This window comes from Phoenix dactylifera, chromosome 4 (genome assembly GCF_009389715.1).
Source record: "Phoenix dactylifera cultivar Barhee BC4 chromosome 4, palm_55x_up_171113_PBpolish2nd_filt_p, whole genome shotgun sequence".
Classification (NCBI taxonomy): domain Eukaryota; kingdom Viridiplantae; phylum Streptophyta; class Magnoliopsida; order Arecales; family Arecaceae; genus Phoenix; species Phoenix dactylifera.
Window position 1 is genome coordinate 6,435,137 of NC_052395.1, and position 21,080 is coordinate 6,456,216.

Here is a 21,080-nt window from a genome sequence, read left to right on the forward strand (position 1 = left end):
ATGACAATCTGTATCACCTATGTTGCCCAGAGATGGTCACCCAAGAGGGGGTGAATTGGGTGTTTTAAAAACTTTTGACTAATTAAAAATAAAACACACGAATATATGCACTAAAGTAAAGAAGGAGGAATGAGAAAGGTCAATCGCAAACACAAGGTTTTATAGTGGTTCGGAGCTTCCACTGCTCCTACATCCACTCCCCAAATCACCTTTGGGAATTTCCACTATAATCCACGATTACAGTACGGTAGTTTTGCGAGTTTACTACCCAACTCGTTGTTTTACACCGGGCTCACAACAAACCCTAAAACCCCCAATTTCACTTAGGCTTGGGAAGCCTTTCCCTTGTTCCAAGTCCCTTGACTGGAACAAGCACCACAACGAAAGAGTTTACAAAAGAAAGGAAAAGCTCTAAAAAGCAAATATTGCAATTATGAACAATAGAACCCGGAAGAATCCTTTTGCCGTTGGAAGCGTGGGAGATATTGATTCTTCCGATGTGGAGCGCGTAGGATTGAGTGTGAGCTTTGAATCCCAAGCGCACGAGAGTGATTGAGCTTGAAATCACTTGGGAAGCTTGAAAACACTTGATTTCTTCACTTGAATGCACTCACTCCCTTGAACTTTTCTTTCTTACTTCTCTCTTGAATGATCTAGCTTTGGGTTGGTGAAGAGTTGTTGAGAAGCACTTAAGAGGTCCCTTTTATAGCCCAAAAAGCAAATATAGCCGTTAGAGACAAAGAAAGAAGGATTTGAAATTCAAACCAAACCTGAAAAGCTGTCAGTCGCGTCCCAGTCACTCCGGGGACGTCTCCGCTTCAACGGGAGACGTCTCGGCTACAAGATTTTACTTTTTCCGTTGTCTGGGGTCGACTCGGCACTTTCAGGGGACGTCTCGGCTTGTTTGCACTTTTTGAATGGGGACGACTCCGCTGATCTGGGGACGACTCCTCTTCTTTATCTCCGAAGAACATGTCCTCTGGTATTTCCTGAGAGAGTCGACTCCGCTCCTTCAGGGGACGTCTCGGGTTGTCTGCACTTTATGCATGGGGACGACTCCGCTGTCTCAGGGTCGACTCCGCTTCCTTATCACCCAAAAAACCATTCTCTGGAAAACCCTGAGAGAGCCGTCTCCGCTATCTTGGGGACGACTTGGGAAGTCTCCTTTTTACTTGCGGGGACGACTCGGCTTACTGTGGGGACGTCTCGCGCATATCTCTTGAAAACTGCCTTTCTGCCGCCACTGAGATAGTCGACTCCGCTACTGAGAGAGTCGACTCCGCTAACGCGGGGACGACTCGGCAGGTGTCGGGGACGTCTCCAAGTGTGCCGGTTCTTCCTGTTTGTGCCAGAGACGTCTCTGAAACTATCCGGAGACGTCTCGGCTGTCCCTGATCTGTTTTCTTTAACTCAAAATATTCTTCAATAAATTCATAAAAATTATGGAAACTTGCCTAGACATTTCTTAACAATATTCTTAATAAGACACATGAATTTCTCAATTAAATTGTTAAGATATAATGGAATTTTACTCTAGTGTTTTGTATTCATCAAAATCTATTAGGGGGTCAACAATCTCCCCCTTTTTGATGATGACAAAACACTGAGTATATGCAAAATTTGAGATTTAAACATATACACAGTATTTGATCAGATGTACAAGTATAATGTTTTGATTAGAACTAGATACAATGTGCATCACTCAAAGTATTCAATTTTCAGTTCTTTCTTTGTGCATAAGATTGATCTTTATAGTTCTTAAATGATTTTAGCATATCAACTGAATTTGAATCAAGTTAAAATGAAGTATTGATGCTGAGGATAATTGAAAGCTAGATTCTTTTTGACTCCCCCTTTCTTTTCCAGAAGGGCAATTATCTTAAGGTCAATATTCTTCAATTTTATCTTTTCTAAATCAACTTTGGAGTATGATTATAAATTTTGCATTCCATATTCAATATCCATATATATAACTGCTCCCCCCTTTCACTATCTCTACATTCAATATCTACTCCCCCTTTTTGTCATCAACAATGAAGGGGACAAATTATCTCTATATTCAATATATTCAGTGTTCATTTTACTCCCCCTTTGATATTCAGGTTGTGCTCCCCCTGTTTCATATGCTTTGATACGTTGTGCCAAATCTGAATACTTAATGTATGTTATGAGATTCTTATGACACATCAAGAGGCACATTCACATTCATAGAAACACATACATAGAGTTGGCAATGTACACAGTTTTCAAAAGGGATTGTATTCATGTATCATTGTGAACCTTTGAAGTCAGTACATAGTCAAAAAGAAGAAATCATTACAAGTATTGATTTCTAATACAAAAGTGTTTCAAAAATGGCCTAGGATTTACAAAAAGAAGATCCTACAAGATATCCATCATCGGCGACGTTGCTCATGGGCCCTACCAGCTGTATTTTGTTCATAAACCTTACAAGCTGCATCTATGAATGTGTTGATGGAATCCATGAGGGTCTTAAATTGATCTCCCTGTGACTTGTGGAAACCTGCCACAAGTGCCTCAAACTCTATAGTTGCCATTTCAATTCTTCCTCTGAGTTGGGCAACTAAGGTGCTCACATTGCCATCTGGTTTTGTTAGCTCTTTAAGACTCTTGGAAATGCTCTTCAAGCTGTCCTTGAGCTCTAATGATCTGATGGTTTGGGTGGCACCCACACCAATTATTTCTTGTGTTGTAGCTTCAATTTGACTTCTAATATCCTTCATCTCTTGTAGAAGCCCGTCATGTGAAGCTCTGATGGGGGCCAACTCTGTGGAGATCATGGATCTCATCTCCTCCCTCATCTGCTGGCAAATGGCAGATGCTAAGGTGCGCATCTGATCCTCTGACAGAAAGGAGGGCCCACTAACTGGAGGAGGTGGTGGCATGGATGTGGAAGGTCCAGCTGAGCTGGAGGGAATATCAGGGATATCCATGTGGCTAGGTGGAGGAGAGTGATGGTCAGACTCATGATGTGGGATCTCAGGCTCTAGGATTTGGGTTTTTCTCTTTGGTACCTTGACCCACGATCCATCTATCTTATGAAATTCCATTCTTCTCATTGTGCCCTCATTGTAATAGTCGGTGTTTCTCAAGGGCTTTGCAGGTTCATTTGTTGGAATGGGAACCTTGAAGTGTTTAAAGATTAAGGTAAAGATCATGCCATAGGGTATACTAAACCTAGAATACCTATGACATAGGGCAATGTAATTTAGCATGAGTCTAGGGAGGTTTAGAGGGATCCCTAGTAGGATGTGGTGCATTATAACTAAGTCTCGCTCCGAAACAAAATCGAAGCGACCGGTTTTAGGAAATAGGACCCGGTTGACAATACTTAAGAGAAGTCTCATCTCTGCATTTAGGTCCTGGGAATTGACAACATCAAGAGGGCCGCAGTCCTCTCTTCCTAAAAGTAAATTTAGGGCTGACTCCCTTTGGGGATGTGAGGTTGGAGCCTCACCGTCCCTAGGAATTTGTAAGACAGTGGATAGGACATCTTCATTGACTTCTACTAATGTCCCTTGGACATATCCAGTGTACCCTAGGTCCTCTAAGGCCATATTGCTAAAAAGTTCTCTAACTAGGCCGGGGTAGGTCGAGGTATTGAGGGTACAAAAGTGTTCCCACCCTTGGGCTCGGAGTCTCTCTCCAATAGAGAACCCCTCATGATCTAAAAAGGAGAAATCTATGTACCTTCCTGTCGTGACTGTGCGATTTGCACAGGAAATAGTCGTGGTTGGCGGAGCAACCGGAGGAGACGGCGCGGAGGGTTCTTCCCGTCGTTCCTCACCGTCGGCCGCTACCCTAGGTCGCCTTCCACGGGTCGTCCTAGCCTTCTTTGGTGCCATGGATGCTAGGGTTTGTGATGTAGAGCAAACGGAGGCTAGGATTTGAGGTGGAGAGCAAATGGAGACTAGGGTTTTTCGTTTTGGTCGGGAATGAAGGAGAAAGCTCGAGTCGGCTCGAGCGATTTCGACCTATTTAAAAAGCCCTCCTTCGGTCCCCGAGACGTCTCCGCGACTAAGGCGAGACGTCTCTCCTGGGGGGACGTCTCTGCGATTTGCCAGAGACGTCTCCGGCACTGAAAAATTTCAGACTGAATTCTATCTTCTCCCAATTTTTGTTTAATCACCCTAATCAACATGATTTTTTTGATAAACTTAGAGTGAATTTGTTTGTGATCCTCCCCCTTAATGATACATCCTATAATAATTTGATAATGATTTTTGAATTATTAATATTGAAATGAGGAGTGTTTGACCAAATTTCGAATATCTATAAAATAGGCTCTGAAAATATCTCCATGAAGAGTCCAAGGAAGGGTAACCATCCTCCGAAAAGTCAAACAGTTCGTCATTTAGCTTAGATGAATTCATGTTTTCACTTATGTTTACCTTGAGGTTGATTATTAGTTTGAGTAGCAAAGCAATGCAATACAAATTCAACTCATTTGCTAGGATCATACAAGCTCAAGGCATTCCTTAAGAAATTGAATCTTTCTTTACAAAGGGGCTTTGTAAAGATATCAGCTAATTGATTTTCAGTACATACATATTCAATCATCACATCATTTTTCAGCACATGATCCCTAATAAAATGATGCCTAATCTCTATATGCTTTGACTTAGAGTGTTGGACAGGATTTTTGTTAAGTTAATTGCACTTGTATTATCACATTTAATTGGTATATTATCCATTTTGATACCGAAGTCTTCAAGTTGTTGCTTAATCCAAAGAACTTGGGCACAACAGCTTCCAGCTGCAATGTACTCAGCCTCAGCTGTGGACAAGGCAACTGAATTTTGTTTCTTGCTAAACCAAGAAACCAAATTGGCACCCAAGAGTTGACATGTGCCACTTGTGCTTTTTCTGTCGAGTTTGCACCCGGCAAAATCAGCATCGGAATAAGCAATTAAGTTTATGTCAGATTGTTTAGAATACCATAAACCTACATTAGATGTCCCTACTAGATATCTAAATATTCTTTTAACAGCTTGCAAGTGTGATTCCTTAGGACATGCTTGGTATCTAGCACACATACAAACACTGAATAATATATCTGGTCTACTAGCAGTAAGGTAAAGTAGAGAGCCTATCATACCTCTGTACAATTTGCAGTCTATACTTTTACCTTTTTCATCTTTGTCAAGCTTGCAACTTGAGCTCATGGGTGTGCTGATTTCCTTTGCATCCTTCATCTTGAATTTTTCCAGCATTTTGTTGATGTATTTGGACTGACTGATGAAGATGCCTTCCTCTGATTGTTTTATTTGTAGCCCAAGGAAGAAGTTGAGCTCACCCATCATGCTCATTTCAAATTCTCCCTGCATAAGCTTGGCAAACTCTTGACAAAGACTATCATTAGTAGCACCAAAAATTATATCATCCACATAAATTTGTACAAGCAATAAGTCATTTCCTTTTCTTTTAATAAAGAGGGTTTTGTCTACATTTCCTCTCTTAAATTTGTTCTCAATTAGGAAATTGCTTAATCTTTCATACCATGCCCTAGGAGCTTGCTTAAGTCCATACAATGCTTTATGCAATTTATACACATAATCTGGATGGAAGTGATTTTCAAAACCTGGAGGTTGTCCTACATAAACTTCCTCCATTATATAGCCATTTAAGAATGCACTTTTTACATCCATTTGATAGAGTTTAAAATCCATGAAGCATGCATATGCTAAAAGCAGTCTAATAGCCTCTAACCTAGCAACAGGAGCAAAAGTTTCATCAAAATCTATTCCTTCCTTCTGATTATATCCTTTGGCCACTAGCCTAGCTTTGTTTCTTATTACTATTCCATCTTCATCTAGTTTATTTCTATACACCCACTTGGTGCCTATAATTGAAACATTAGGGGGTCTTTTCATTAGAGTCCAAACTTCATTTCTTTCGAATTGGTTTAATTCCTCTTGCATAGCATTCATCCAATTATCATCTTTTTCAGCTTCTTCTAGTGATTTAGGCTCTATTTGCGAAACGAAGGCAAGATAATTACTAGTGTTTCTTAAAGAGGATCTAGTTCTTATACCTTGTGAAGGATCACCAAGGATTAGATCCTTTGGATGACCATGTGCATACCTCCATTCTTTAGGAAGATCTTGATTTCTTGATGGAGGTTGATCTTCTTCATCTCGCTGATTTGTATCTTCTTTGATCTCATCCTCATGTTGTTTGTCTTGAGTGGAGAGTTCCTTCATTTGGTCTTCAAGTATACCTACATCACCATCTTCCTCTTTTCTAGAAGAATCTCCATTAGTTTCATCAAAAACAACATGAATGGATTCTTCAACAACGAGAGTTCTCTTGTTGAAGACCCTGTATGCTCTACTAGATGAGGAGTAACCTAAGAAGATCCCCTCATCTGATTTAGCACTAAATTTACTGAGATTGTCCTTTCCATTGTTCAAAATAAAGCATCGACAACCGAAAACATGAAAATAACTTATATTTGGTTTCTTACCTTTTATCAACTCATACGGTGTTTTCTTTAAGATGGATCTAACTAAAGCACGATTTAAGATATAACATGAAGTATTTATTGCTTCAGCCCAAAAATACTTTGGTAGATCCGATTCGCACAACATGGTACGAGCCATATCTGCTAGTGTGCGATTCTTCCTTTCTACCACCCCATTTTGTTGGGGTGTCCTAGGTGCCGAGAAATTGTGATTGATACCATTTTCATCACAAAACTTTTCAAAGTGCTGATTTTCAAACTCGGTACCATGATCACTCCTAATTGCTTTTAGTTTAAGATTGAGTTCATTCGAAACCCTATTATGAAACTTGATAAAAGCAGGAAAGGACTCATCTTTATGTGCAAGAAATGAAACCCATGTAAAACGTGAAAAATCATCAACAATTACAAGACCAAATTTTTTACCCCCTAGACTAGCAGTTCTAGTGGGTCCAAACAAATCCATGTGAATTAGTTCTAAGGGTTTTGTTGTTGAGACTATATTCTTAGACTTGAAGGAACTTCTTGTTTGTTTCCCTAATTGACATGCAGCGCAAATTTTATTCTTCTCAAAGTCTATTTTTGGTAGTCCTTTGACTAGATCTTTTGTAATTAATTTGGAGATTAAGTCCATGCTAGCATGCCCTAACCTACGATGCCATAACCAACTAGTCTCATTGACTTTGGGATTCATGGCTACAAGACATTGGCCATCCTTCATGGTGAGATCATCAAGATCTACTATGTAAACATTTCCATGCCTATGTCCTGTGAGTATGATCTCATTATCATTTGGACTACTAATTATGCATAGTGATGATTCAAATGACACTTTAAAGCCCTTGTCACAAAATTGACTTATACTTAATAAATTATGTTTTAGTCCATTAACTAACAATACATTATCAATAAATGAGGAGGGTGATATGGAGATTTTACCCATACCAATAATTCGGCCTTTAGCATTATCTCCAAATGTGACTACTCCTCCTTCTTTTGATTCCAAGGTGACGAAGAGACTCTTGTCACCGGTCATATGCCTTGAGCAACCACTATCAAGATACCACATTCTCTTTTTATTCCCGGCTGCAAGGCATACCTGCAAAATGATCATGTGAAGCTCTTAGGTACCCAAGTTTTCTTGGGTCCTTCGTGGTTAGTGTAGTTGGTTCCCTTAGGCACCCATACTTTAGTTATGCTTTTAGCTTTTACAAATGTATTCTTGTTAGTTTGGATTTTTCTTTGAATACAAGAGTAGGCTTTATGTCCATTCTTTCCACAAAGAAAGCATGTTGGTTTTTCAGTTTTTACGTCTTTTGCTTTTACAAAGAAATTCTTTAGATACTTTTGTTGCTCATTAGTTTTATATCCTAATCCGGCTTTATTAAAAATAGCTCTTTGATTTGAAAGAATAAGATTTAATTTTTCAGAGCTTTGTGTAAATTTTTCAACAATTGGTTTGTATTTATGTACCTCATTCTTAAGATTCAAATTTTCTTTGACTAGTTCTTCCTTATCCTTTTTAAGAGATTCAACATTTTGTGCAAGTGAGGTATTATTATCGAGTAGGGATTTTACTTTTAGATTTAATTTCTTAATTAGTGTTTTTGCCTTTTCATTTTCAATGCTTAGTTTTGAATTTTTGATTTCTAGGTTAGTAGTGTTAATATTTTTAATGCTCTCCTTTTCAATTAATAAGTTTTCAATATTTTCCTTTAGTTTTTGATTGGAGGCTTTTAATTCTTTATTCTTTGCTCCTAACATACTACAATCACCCATAAGTTCTTGAAAAGCCTCATATAATTCTTCTAAAGTAAAATTTATGGTTGGGTTTTGACATACCTCGTCGTCTTCGAACGCCATGAAGCATAGATTGGCGGTCTCTTCCTTCTCTTCCTCGGAGGATGATGTGTCACTATCATCCCATGTTGCCTTCAATGCCTTCTTCTTCTTCTTTCCAAAATACTTCTTTTGTTGAGGGCATTCGGAACGAATATGTCCCGGTCTCTTGCAATCATAGCATACGATTGGGTCTCTTTCTTTTTCCTTTTCTTTTTCCCAATCATTTCTCCCTCCAAATTTCTTTCTTGGGAAGGGTTTCTTTCTTCTCATGAATTTTTTAAACTTCCTTACTATCAAACCCAAGTCCTCATCTTGACTTTTTTCTTCACTCTCACTGCTCTCTTCTTCACATACACTTGAGGTAGCCTTGAGTGCGATTGTCTTTTTCTTTGGCAACTCTTCTTCATGCTGCTTCATCGCGAGCTCATGCGTCATCAATGAGCCCAAGAGTTGTTCTAGCCCCAAAGTGTTGAGGTCTTTGGCTTCTACAATCGCCGTGACCTTTGCTTCCCATGCTTTTGGCAGTGACCTGAGAATTTTACTCACAAGTTCGGGGTTAGTGTAAGATTTGCCCAAGCTTTTTAGGCCATTAATAATTTCGGTAAAACATGTAAACATGCATGTGATGGTTTCATTAGGTTCCATCTTAAACAATTCATATTTGTGAACTAGAATGTTCACTTTGGACTCTTTGACTTGATTTGTACCCTCGTGGGTAACTTCTAGCCTATCCCATACTTCCTTAGCGGAACTACATGTAGAGACTCTATTGAACTCATTTACATCTAAAGAACAAAATAGTGAGTTCATGGCTCTAGAATTGAGTTGAGCCATCCTATCATCATTCTCATCCCAATCCTCCTCAGGTTTGGGAACTCGAATGCCATTAACCACATGTGATGGTTCTTGTGGTCCCTTGACTATAACCCTCCACAAGGCATAGTCTTGTGCTTGAATGAAGATTCTCATTCTAGTCTTCCAATAGGTATAATTTGTCCCATTGAAGAGTGGAGGTCTATTGGTTGCTTGCCCCTCGGCAGGGACATTGTTAAAGGGTGTTGCCATCTAGATCTTTGGCTAAGACGGTTAGGTCTTTCAAGAAATACACAGAGCACCAGCTCTGATACCACTTGTTGCCCAGAGATGGTCACCCAAGAGGGGGGTGAATTGGGTGTTTTAAAAACTTTTGACTAATTAAAAATAAAACACACGAATATATGCACTAAAGTAAAGAAGGAGGAATGAGAAAGGTCAATCGCAAACACAAGGTTTTATAGTGGTTCGGAGCTTCCACTGCTCCTACATCCACTCCCCAAATCACCTTTGGGAATTTCCACTATAATCCACGATTACAGTACGGTAGTTTTGCGAGTTTACTACCCAACTCGTTGTTTTACACCGGGCTCACAACAAACCCTAAAACCCCCAATTTCACTTAGGCTTGGGAAGCCTTTCCCTTGTTCCAAGTCCCTTGACTGGAACAAGCACCACAACGAAAGAGTTTACAAAAGAAAGGAAAAGCTCTAAAAAGCAAATATTGCAATTATGAACAATAGAACCCGGAAGAATCCTTTTGCCGTTGGAAGCGTGGGAGATATTGATTCTTCCGATGTGGAGCGCGTAGGATTGAGTGTGAGCTTTGAATCCCAAGCGCACGAGAGTGATTGAGCTTGAAATCACTTGGGAAGCTTGAAAACACTTGATTTCTTCACTTGAATGCACTCACTCCCTTGAACTTTTCTTTCTTACTTCTCTCTTGAATGATCTAGCTTTGGGTTGGTGAAGAGTTGTTGAGAAGCACTTAAGAGGTCCCTTTTATAGCCCAAAAAGCAAATATAGCCGTTAGAGACAAAGAAAGAAGGATTTGAAATTCAAATCAAACCTGAAAAGCTGTCAGTCGCGTCCCAGTCACTCCGGGGACGTCTCCGCTTCAACGGGAGACGTCTCGGCTACAAGATTTTACTTTTTCCGTTGTCTGGGGTCGACTCGGCACTTTCAGGGGACGTCTCGGCTTGTTTGCACTTTTTGAATGGGGACGACTCCGCTGATCTGGGGACGACTCCTCTTCTTTATCTCCGAAGAACATGTCCTCTGGTATTTCCTGAGAGAGTCGACTCCGCTCCTTCAGGGGACGTCTCGGGTTGTCTGCACTTTATGCATGGGGACGACTCCGCTGTCTCAGGGTCGACTCCGCTTCCTTATCACCCAAAAAACCATTCTCTGGAAAACCCTGAGAGAGCCGTCTCCGCTATCTTGGGGACGACTTGGGAAGTCTCCTTTTTACTTGCGGGGACGACTCGGCTTACTGTGGGGACGTCTCGCGCATATCTCTTGAAAACTGCCTTTCTGCCGCCACTGAGAGAGTCGACTCCGCTACTGAGAGAGTCGACTCCGCTAACGCGGGGACGACTCGGCAGGTGTCGGGGACGTCTCCAAGTGTGCCGGTTCTTCCTGTTTGTGCCAGAGACGTCTCTGAAACTATCCGGAGACGTCTCGGCTGTCCCTGATCTGTTTTCTTTAACTCAAAATATTCTTCAATAAATTCATAAAAATTATGAAAACTTGCCTAGACATTTCTTAACAATATTCTTAATAAGACACATGAATTCCTCAATTAAATTGTTAAGATATAATGGAATTTTACTCTAGTGTTTTGTATTCATCAAAATCTATTAGGGGGTCAACAACCTATAATATTTTTCATTGTTAGTGAGATCCTATATCAGCCTAAATTATTTTTCATATATAGAATATGTACAGAAGTATATATAACTTCTGATTTGTACTGAATATGAAGGGAACAGAGAAATAAAATCATTTTTCTCTCTCTGTCTTTTACTTTTGTTTTTCTCTTCTTCTCCAAATACTTTAACATGGTATCAGAGCCACCGATCACATAACCTGCTGCCATCATCTCTTCCGTCTTTGTTGTGGTCGTCATCGCTCGCAGGTTCTCTATTTCTCCTGCCTCGTTTGGGGAGGGGGAGGGGGGGTAATCGGGGCTCTAGCCTCGGCAGGTTTCAAAGCCTCTTTCTTCAAATTTGAGAGAAAATTAGCCCTTTCTTTTTCTTCATCTTTATTGCGATCGAAGAGATGTCGGCCCGGGCTTGTGTAGGCATTGTAGTCGCCCCTCCTAGCTACGCCCTCGCATGGAATGGCTCTCTTCCCATGTTGGGACCATTTTTCAGCGGCACTGCGACAACGTCGGCCTTCAAACACATCTCCTTCGCAGTCTACGCACCTCACACGCTAGCCAAGCCCACCTCTTCGCCTCCGAGCTCTGGAGAAATAGAGAGTGAAGATAGGGAATCCCTAACTCCCCATCCTTTTTTGATCTGATTCCACCCCTCAAATCTCTATGGATCCTTGGTAGTGTAGTCTACGATCGCCAGTTCCTCCTCATTCTTCACCAAAAAGCTCGGTAGTGGCAGCGAGCTCAGTGACAGCGAGACTGAGAAGGCCGACTCGGCATACACTGCCGCAGTCGCCGCTGCAGTCTTTAGAACCCCATACCGATCTACTTCGGGACCATTTTTGAGTCCGGCCCCATCATCCCCATCCTGAACACCGCCGCCGCCGCCGCCTTCGGCTTCCTGAATGCGTCCAGCGGCTCTTCTCGCTTCAGGATCGTCACCTGCCCCACCGCTGGCATTTTCCTTCGCCGGTCTTGGCTGGCTTGATGGAGCCCTCCCGCCGCTTCTCCGGTTGATCCATCTAGGTCCCTTTGCTGTTCGATTTAGGGTTCTCTTGATCATAGAAGTCGTTTCTTCGTTCTCTTCTCGATTTCCCCGACCAAGGTGCTGGTTTGGGGGATCCTCGGATGTGCCGCGACTATGGGCGATTCTGCTCGGACAATGGCGATCTGGTGAGCGCAGGATCCAATCTCTCCTCCTCCGGCTATATCCATTTGATAGAAGGAGTTTTTTTTGTTACGAAAGCCTCTAGTGGTCTAGTGAGCGTGGGATCCAATCCTCCATAGCCTCGTTGGATGAGGACATGTCGGCGCCACATGAGATAAGGGAGTTAATCTCCCTAATTATCCACTTTCAATGCTTCCGTTCCTCTATGTCAGTGGCCTCCTCCTCCACAGCCTTGTCGGGCGAGGACACGCCGGCACCATCGAAGATGAGGGAGTTAAGCTCCTTAAGCACCTGCTTCTGACGCTCCTGTTCCTCCATGTTGATGACCTCCTCCTCCATAGCTTTGTCAGACGAGGACACGCCGACACCACCAGAGATGAGGGAATTAAGCTCTCGAGCACGCGCTTCCGGTGCTCCTGTTCCTCCATGTCAGTGGCCTCCTCTTCCACAGCCTCATCGGGTGAGGACACGCCTGCGCCACTGGAGATGAGGGAGTTAAGCTCCCTGAGCACCCGCTTCTGGTGCTCTTGTTCCTCCGTGTTGGCGACCTCCTCCTTCATAGCCTCGCGGACGAGGTCACGCCGATGCCATCAGAGATGAGGGAGTTAAGCTCCCTGAGCACCCGCTTCCGATGCTCTTGTTCCTTCGTCGAGGTGGCGGTGCCCAAGGGAAGCCCTGGAGGTTGGTGGTGGTGGCCATGAAGGCCTTTATCATAAATGCGTTGTTGTCGGTCCATAGGTTCATCTAGTGCGCGATAGTACTCGAACTCCATCACATCAAAGGGATCCGGCCGGCGGGGTAACCGCGGTATCCTCAACTCTGGGATGGGACTAGAGCTGCCCCTAACTCCTTCATCATCCCGTTCGAGGTCTCTTGCTCTTATTCTGTGGTGCTTTCATCTACAAGCATCATCGAGCTTCAGTTGCCTTCGATCTCTATGAGATCTATCCTCGCTGCAACTTTCATCTTCTTTATGTCTTCTCGCTACCAAATCATCAGACAAGCCAATCAGCCACCTCGATAGGCATGTCAGTCTGTCACGTTAGTCAGACAAATCATTCTGCCATATCGGTTTTTGAGTTGTTATGTCAACTCCTAATCTGTTGCATCAGCTTTTGAGCTACTACTCCAGCTCTTCATCTAGTATGTCAGTTTTTTGGTACATTCACAATCTAGTTTTCAAACTCAAGTTAGCACGTATAGTACCATCTTTAGTTTGAGGTGGGATGCTAGAATAATTTTAAGGATCACGTAATAATTTGTATCATTAATAATATTTTTCTTTATCAGCGTGGTTTGTTGCAACCTTTATTAGTTTTCTTTGTTAGCATAATCCTATTAGAGTAATTTTAGGGATCACATAACAATCTATATCACTTATAATATTTTTCATTGTTAGTGAGATCCTATATCAGCCTATATTATTTTTCATGTATGGAGTATGTACATAATTATATATAACTAGTGAGATGTACTGAATATGAAGGGAATAAAGAAATAAAATTATTTTCTATCTTTTTTTTCTTCTGTTCTCCAAATATTTCAACACTTTTTACTTGATTATTTCAAATATTCCAAAAAAAATGAGATCCTGTATCAGCCTATATTATTTTTCATGTATGGAGTATGTACATAATTATATATAACTAGTGAGATATACTGAATATGAAGGGAATAGAGAAATAAAATTATTTTCTATCTTTTTTTTCTTTTGTTTTCCAAATATTTCAACACTTTTTACTCAATTATTTCAAATATTCCAAAAAAAAACACGTCCCCATCCAAATATCAAGCAGCACAAAGAACGTTCTTATCAAAATAAGCAGCACGACGAACATAACAGAAATTTAATTAAGCTATGAAACCGTACAAAGGTACAACCAATTATTCCTTCGACAACGGTATTATTGATGAAGAATCTAAAAACACATTCAAGAAATCATATGGAATACATTGACTGGTTCGATTACATATCGAACTCTTATTCATCCAGGAGACCGTTGCTTCTACGTACAGTTTTTTATCGGCATAACATACTATCTCAAGGTCCGATGGCAGATCCGTCAAGGGCTACGGGGACAAGATCTCCCTTTCGCAGGAGCAAATGCGAAAGCCCCCGCAGTGTGGAGTGCTCGTTGGCCAGAACCCAGCTTTATGATCCTCTCAAACTTTAGGGGAGCCCCAGACCTTTGGTCTGCAGGATACACGGGCACATTGCAGTACGATAACGGCGACGATCCGAGGAATACTCGGCACTTGTACGCTCCATAGTTCGTCACCTCGTTTGTTTGGATCAAGAAATAGCCATTTTTATCTGTTGTTCCCTTCACTGTCACGCCAGGTCCGCTACTATTGCAACGTAACCATGCAACAGCACCTATATATGCCAACAAGGGAAAAATGAGAATAGATGAACGCTTGTGATCAAAAGAGAGACTCGTGCCTACTTGAGGTTGAAGGTTAGGAGGAGGTGGAGGCATGGAGCAAACCAGGAAGAGGAGAGGCATCCATGGACTCAACGTAGCCGGGGAGCTTGCATGACCTGCAGTAGATGACGCCTTCCACAGCGATGGGCAGGCGTGGAGGGGTGGTTGCTTTCGCCGTGTCAACGCCCTCGGCATGAGAAAGGAGAGAGCCCAGAAGGACGACCAGAAGAGGAAGAGAGAGAACTAGAATCCAGTTTCGTGCCATCTTAGCCTTCGCTGCCTCCCAATGAAGTCAAAAGAAAAAAAGTGAGAGGTGCGTTGAAATAGGTTGGTCTGTGAGAGGTCATTTATAGCCGGCCCTTGCACCATTGCCGCTGGTTCGAACTGATAAAAATGGTCTCATATAGTGTGCCATGCTGAGAGTGCATGCATGAATACAGTGTCCCCATTGAAATGGTGTCACAAACTGTAGGCGTGGAAATCCCGAGGTTTTGCTGTGTTGCTTGTATACGTAGACCATGGTGCTACTTACGGGGTTCGGGCCAGGGCTTGGGCTTTGTCCCGGAGGGGCCCCTGTGGGACGTGGGTGCACACGGATTTAGCCACGGATTTTACTATTCATTTTATCATAGAGGGGAAAAATTCCATCTTCTGGTGGAGAGGACCGCGGCTATTATTAATATTCGTAACGGCATGGCAGCGTAGATTAGATTTAATAGTAAAACAAACGGCCCAAGAAGTATTTTATAATTTAGTATTGTAGAGTGCCTCAGATCGGCGGTTTTGCTCCAAAACAAGCAGATGTCAGCTAAGTTCCTTTCAGACGACACAGGACCATATATAGGTTTATGCAATTTAATGCAATTCTACATAATCTGATCGATGGATGAATAATTTAATGAGATTTAAATATCAGTCAAATATGGTCGGGATGTACTGCAATATATCCAATGAAAGAGAAGAGCACAATAAGCTAGGCAATATACTAGTTCTTGAATTTATATTTATATTAATATTCGTACTTCTATATCTAATTTATATTTATATTCGTTCAAAACAAATATAGATATAAATTTTAATATTTAATTAATATTCACATCCATATTTGTATTTGTCAAACAAAATAAATATGGATATGGATATATTTGTATTCGATCTAGTTTCAGTACCACGTAGCATACATTCTAAAACATTTTCTTTTCTAAATTGTTTAGAACCTAGCTCTTCTAAATCTCTGTTCTCTCATCTAAAGCAGGAGCCATCGGATTTATATCCTACAGCTTATATCACTTTTAGAATTACATTATTATATTTTAAAAATTATACCTATCTGTACTCTCAGAGACCTAACAGTTTAACAAGTCTTCTCTAGCCAACTTCATCCATTTTCAGGGTCAATTGACTCGTATCGAACCCACAAGCCCAACGAGTCATGCTAGTCCAGGATGGATTGGGTTGAATAAATGGATGCAGATTAGAATTGCCACCTACATGTGCACAAATATAGATTTTCAATGTCTCAGCTTACTTGCGAGAGCCTTCATGGTGGCTCAACAAGGTTGTAATTGCTTTGATGTTGCTTTTCTTTTGTTCACCTTCTTTGATAGGACCAACAAGAAAACTCACCTAAAAAATACATTGCCATGGGTTAGCAGCGGTAAAAATCAAGTGCTAAATATGGCACCCAAGTCAATAGGGATCATCAACTTCCAAAACTTCGTATCTGGACATGATTAGCTACCTAATTAGCAACATTTGTTGCTTCCTCGTGTGATAAGGTTGAGAGCCGATTGCTTGATACCTGATAGCCCTAGCTCCAGCACAACTGCCATGAGAAGTCACTGAGCCATGAGTGATTTTAAATAACTCTTTGTTATATTGGTTCCAGGGAGCCCATATAGGGTCCATTAGAGGAGGTCTTGCCATACAATGGACAATAAAATTCTTCTTTAGTGCACTCTTTCCCACCTGCAAAACACAAGCTACTACGTTATTTTATCCGAATACACGCTATTCTATATCAATGCGAACTGATATCCGAATATTTTATCCATTCTCAAATGGAACAAAATAATTTTAACCCATACTGAATAGGGATGCTTTTGGTCATAAGTTTAAAAATTAAAAATTATTCAGTTTTTTTATAATTTTGTTTATGATTTTTATTATTTTTCCAATCCAAAACCGAATCGAACATCAAACTAAAATCTATCCCAAAACTAAACATATACGATATTTAATAATCATAATAACTTTATATTTAGTTTGAATTCAAATTATTAACTTCATGAGAATAGCCATCAGATAATCTCAACCCACTATCCTTCCAATCTGGACCATCTATTTGATAAATTATTAATTGAGCTTGTTTTTTTCATCAAAATTCATTTGTATTTGAAAATTTATCATTATATTTTTTTTGATATAATTGGACTTATTTTTAACTTAGATTATTATATTTGTTGAATAGTTGTATTATTATTTTTGAATTATTAAATTGTTGGATAGTTGTGCTATTATTATTATCATATATATTTATTAGATGAGTTGGTATTAATTATATTATGAAATTATGGATAATATCTATAATTTGATTATTTATATATGAAAATTTTGAAATAAGCAAATAAATAAATGATTTTCAGTATTTTTTTTGGATGGATTTTATAATTTTTTTAATTCACAAATTGTTGAACTGCTGCTGCTGCTGCTTTTTCTTCTTATTTCTTTTTCTTCTTCTTCTTCTTAGGCAAAAGGGAAGAGGGGGTGAGGATAACCTCACCCGCATAGCAACCCCCACTAGACCCCCACCAACGTAGCAGCTCCATCCACGTGTGAGTACGTCACACCAGCACCACCTAAGTACCGGCAGACCAGATGACGACTTCACCGGGTAAATCGAGCATGGGGCATCCGGTACCCACATTTAATCGATGCCCGCGCGTTTCGAACTTAGGCCACTCCGATAAAATTTTAGCTCCACTCTAACCGTGCTACCACCTCGGTGGTTCAGCTTCTATTTCGGTTTTAGAGAGTTGCAGTAGATTTCAATTTTAGTTTCTATTTTTACGTTAACTGTACGGCAATGCTATCGTGTCACCCTCACCATCTTGGACGATGGTGGGCCAAGCAGATCACCCAAGTGGACCATTGCCCAACCACGAGGTGGTTTTAGTAAAAAAGCCAAATCTGGAGGTTGCTAGCCCAATATGATCCAAATTGCCTCCCAAAGTTGCTATCCAAATTAAGATAGGAACCAGGAACCTCATGAGAAAATGAGTGTTATCCTCTATATTGCTACAACAAAATTGCTTAGGATCATCCTAACAACATGAGCACCAAAAGTATCCTGCTGTCAATTAACAATGAGATCATGGACATTCAGAGCAAGGGCTTTGGATCTAACAACAGTGACTTGAGATTGTCTCTTGGACCTGAATCGGAGAAGGTTAGCATGGATTGGTGCAACGGCTGTGACTAGATAGGCCCCACATAAGATGTTGCTGTATGTATGGATTGCAAAGGTTCGGGAGAGTTATATGTTCATGCACCGAAGGTTCTAGTTGTTTGAAAGTAATTATAGTCCAGCGGTAAAAGTTCATGAACCTCACGACCTCTATCTATAAAGCTGAATATAGTATCAATAACAATTGTCCTCTTCTTGCCTATTGATGCCTTTATACTTCTATTTACTAATCCATATGTTGTCCCTTTTTGGATTCCAGCCTTGGGGCTTAACATGAGCATGAGAGGGGGTGCAGAGGAATGAGTTTGGATCCTCTCCAGACCGGGGTTGGACTGGATAGTCCAGTCTACCAATCATAGGTGTATATGTATGGCATGACAGCTATAATTGAATGAGCCTCGTGTAGCATATTGCAATGGCCCATTCGTTTTGGGCTAGTGGGCCGGCAAGAAGAGGCCAGGCCCACTAGTATTCAAACGTGAGTCTGTTACTCATGATGGGAAGAAGAATCCGTTCCTCTCCGATTCCGCCGAGCTCCGAGAATCCGGAACTGATTCAATCACCAGCGGATAAGACCGGAATTCGGTCTATTTAAGGCCTCCTCCTTCGAGCTCCATCGACGAACACCTGAGACAACACCGCAAATTTCAAGTTTTCTATTCGAATCTCTTCCCTCGATCTTCGTCGAAGAAGCTGTCAGACCACCTCGCTAGACTGAAGTAAGTGTTTAACGTCTTCTTATCTATCTTTTCTGGTCTTCTAGCCATTGTTCATGTTGATTTGGGCCGGCAAATCGCCAGAATTTTATCTAAAACAGGAGTGCCCTGTTTCAGTCTCTTTCTCCAGTGCTCATCGTCGTCGGCCATTAGATTTGGCCGAGCTTCACCGAGCCCTATAGCAGAAGAAGATGCCACCGAGGCAGGACAGGGCGCTGCCCCTCTTCCCTTGCTCGATTTTGTACACGATTGGAGCACAACTACTTGTGATTCAAATTAAAAGAAGCTAATAGACCCCTATTGAAATTGTTATAGCTTAGACGCTCACAAATTAGTCCTAGCAATCACATCCTCCCTTTATGTAGCAACCAAAGATGCGGGATTCATTTCTTCGGCAACGCATTCTCAAAAGGTCTAAGACAGTGATAACTATAGCATAGTTCAACTTCCCTTCCTATATTTCCCAAAATTCATATAATGGGAACTAAAAATGAAAAATATGAAGATAAAAATCTCACACTACAAGATTGCATGATCGTAGTGTTGCAATACTTTCATCTCTGCCCTATGGCATCAAGCCACATATCAAGAATTCATGATTTGAGAAATTACATATTTTCAAAATTCGGAATTCAAGATTTTTTAAATTATAGATTCTTAATATATGGTTTGATATGAAGCTGAGACGAAGATATTGCTAATAGTAACTTATTAGTTTCTCCATTGTTAGCAACTTGCACTAGATTTCGTACTAAGCCCATTAGTAGAACAAGTTGTAAATCAGCTGTTTGCTCCATATTCCATTCTTTTGGCTCACGCTAGAAACTCTCAACAAAATGTTTAAATTAATCAAAACATCAGCACGGTAATCAGAACCCTAGGAACATATTGGAAACTTAACAAGAGAAAGGTTGATTAAGGGTAACTGAGCTGTTAGTCCTTAATTATAACAATGCAGCAGCCACTTGGACTAAAATGTTCATAGCACATACGAAGAAGAACTGCAATGACGCTAAAAACTCTCTTAATTCACATACTAGGCTGTGGGACGCCGCATCTCAAAAGGCTTGGAGCCCCCCCTTGGACATCAAGGGTGGTGGGGACACGAGGCAGCTCTAGCCGGGCCCACCTTGAAGAAGCCTGCGGTGTAGAGGGCTCGTTGAGCGGACCCCATCGAAATGTTTCTCTCGAATTTGAGAGGAAATCCCCTCCATTTGCCTTGTCCTGGCACATCGCAGCCCGGCAACGGCGACTTCGCCAAGAAAAGCCTGCATGCAGGGATCATAGAGCTCGAGACCTTGGTCGTTCGGATCAGAAAATATCCTCTAACATCCGTAATTCCCCTCATCAATACCCTCTGCTTGCCATCGTAGCACAGCAACTTGGCCACCGCACCTGCAACAGCATAAATAAATAAATAATAATAATAATAATGGAGAGGAAGAGGAAAGTGAATGGAAATCATACAAGGCGTTTTATACTGGTACGAATAAAGATATTAAAACATTCATAGTGTCCCTCTTTTTTTTTTTGGAATAATACTTTGAGACGCAAATATTTTTTCTGCCGTTGCTATAAATCTAATACAAGCATTAATTATTATGACTTGAAGGTGTCAAGCCTCTTCATCGAATTAATCCAAATCCTGTCTTCAACAAGGTCTACGGGGAAGAATGTATTGTTGCAGATGGGCTATATTTAAAGCAAAAATTTTAGTAAGAACAAACCAGGGAGAGGTGAAGCTTTCAGAGACTCGAGATAGCCTGGGAGCTGGCACTTGCAGTAGATAACACCCTCTACTGCGACACCGCAGTACTTAGGTAGCATCCCGGGGAGCTGGCGTAGCCTGCTGCTGGGGTCAACAGAGCCATTGGTTGGCAAAGAGAGAGAGGCTAGAAAGATCACTGCAAATATCAGACGTGCTACGAAGCTCTTATAGCCAACCATCTTCCTTGTTACCCTGACGGCACCTCAGAGTACTCTTCTACTACAAAGCAAAGCCAAGCAAAAGATATGAGGCAGGGAAAGAGTCTCTTACTTAGCATTATTTATGCTGAGCTCTAGCCAGGATTCTCGGCGGTGTGGTCTCGTCCTGGTCCAGACGCTGTCACCAACTCTGCTATCCAAGACGTGGGTAACGATATTATACTAATATCATAAGATTTTTACATAGACGTCGGTGTTCGGGTTTTGGACGGGTCAATTGCTTAACAAAGAGAGGGCAAGTGACTGCATAAAGTGAGTGCGTGCATGGACTGTGTGGTGGAGACGGCAAGGTGTCATAAT

The 21,080-nt window shown here is 41.2% G+C and overlaps 1 protein-coding gene across 1 annotated transcript; it reads right to left on the reverse strand.

Moving 5' to 3' along the window:
• Positions 1-19,572: 19,572 nt before the first annotated feature.
• Positions 19,573-20,806, reverse strand: LOC108511871. The gene is made up of 2 exons (XM_017846663.3): positions 20,522-20,806; positions 19,573-20,189 (listed from the first exon to the last, which is right to left on the reverse strand). Exons 1-2 carry the CDS (start codon positions 20,739-20,741, stop codon positions 19,882-19,884), a joined length of 528 nt encoding a protein of 175 aa, XP_017702152.2. The 5' UTR covers positions 20,742-20,806; the 3' UTR covers positions 19,573-19,881.
• Between the last annotated feature and the right edge of the window lie 274 nt (positions 20,807-21,080).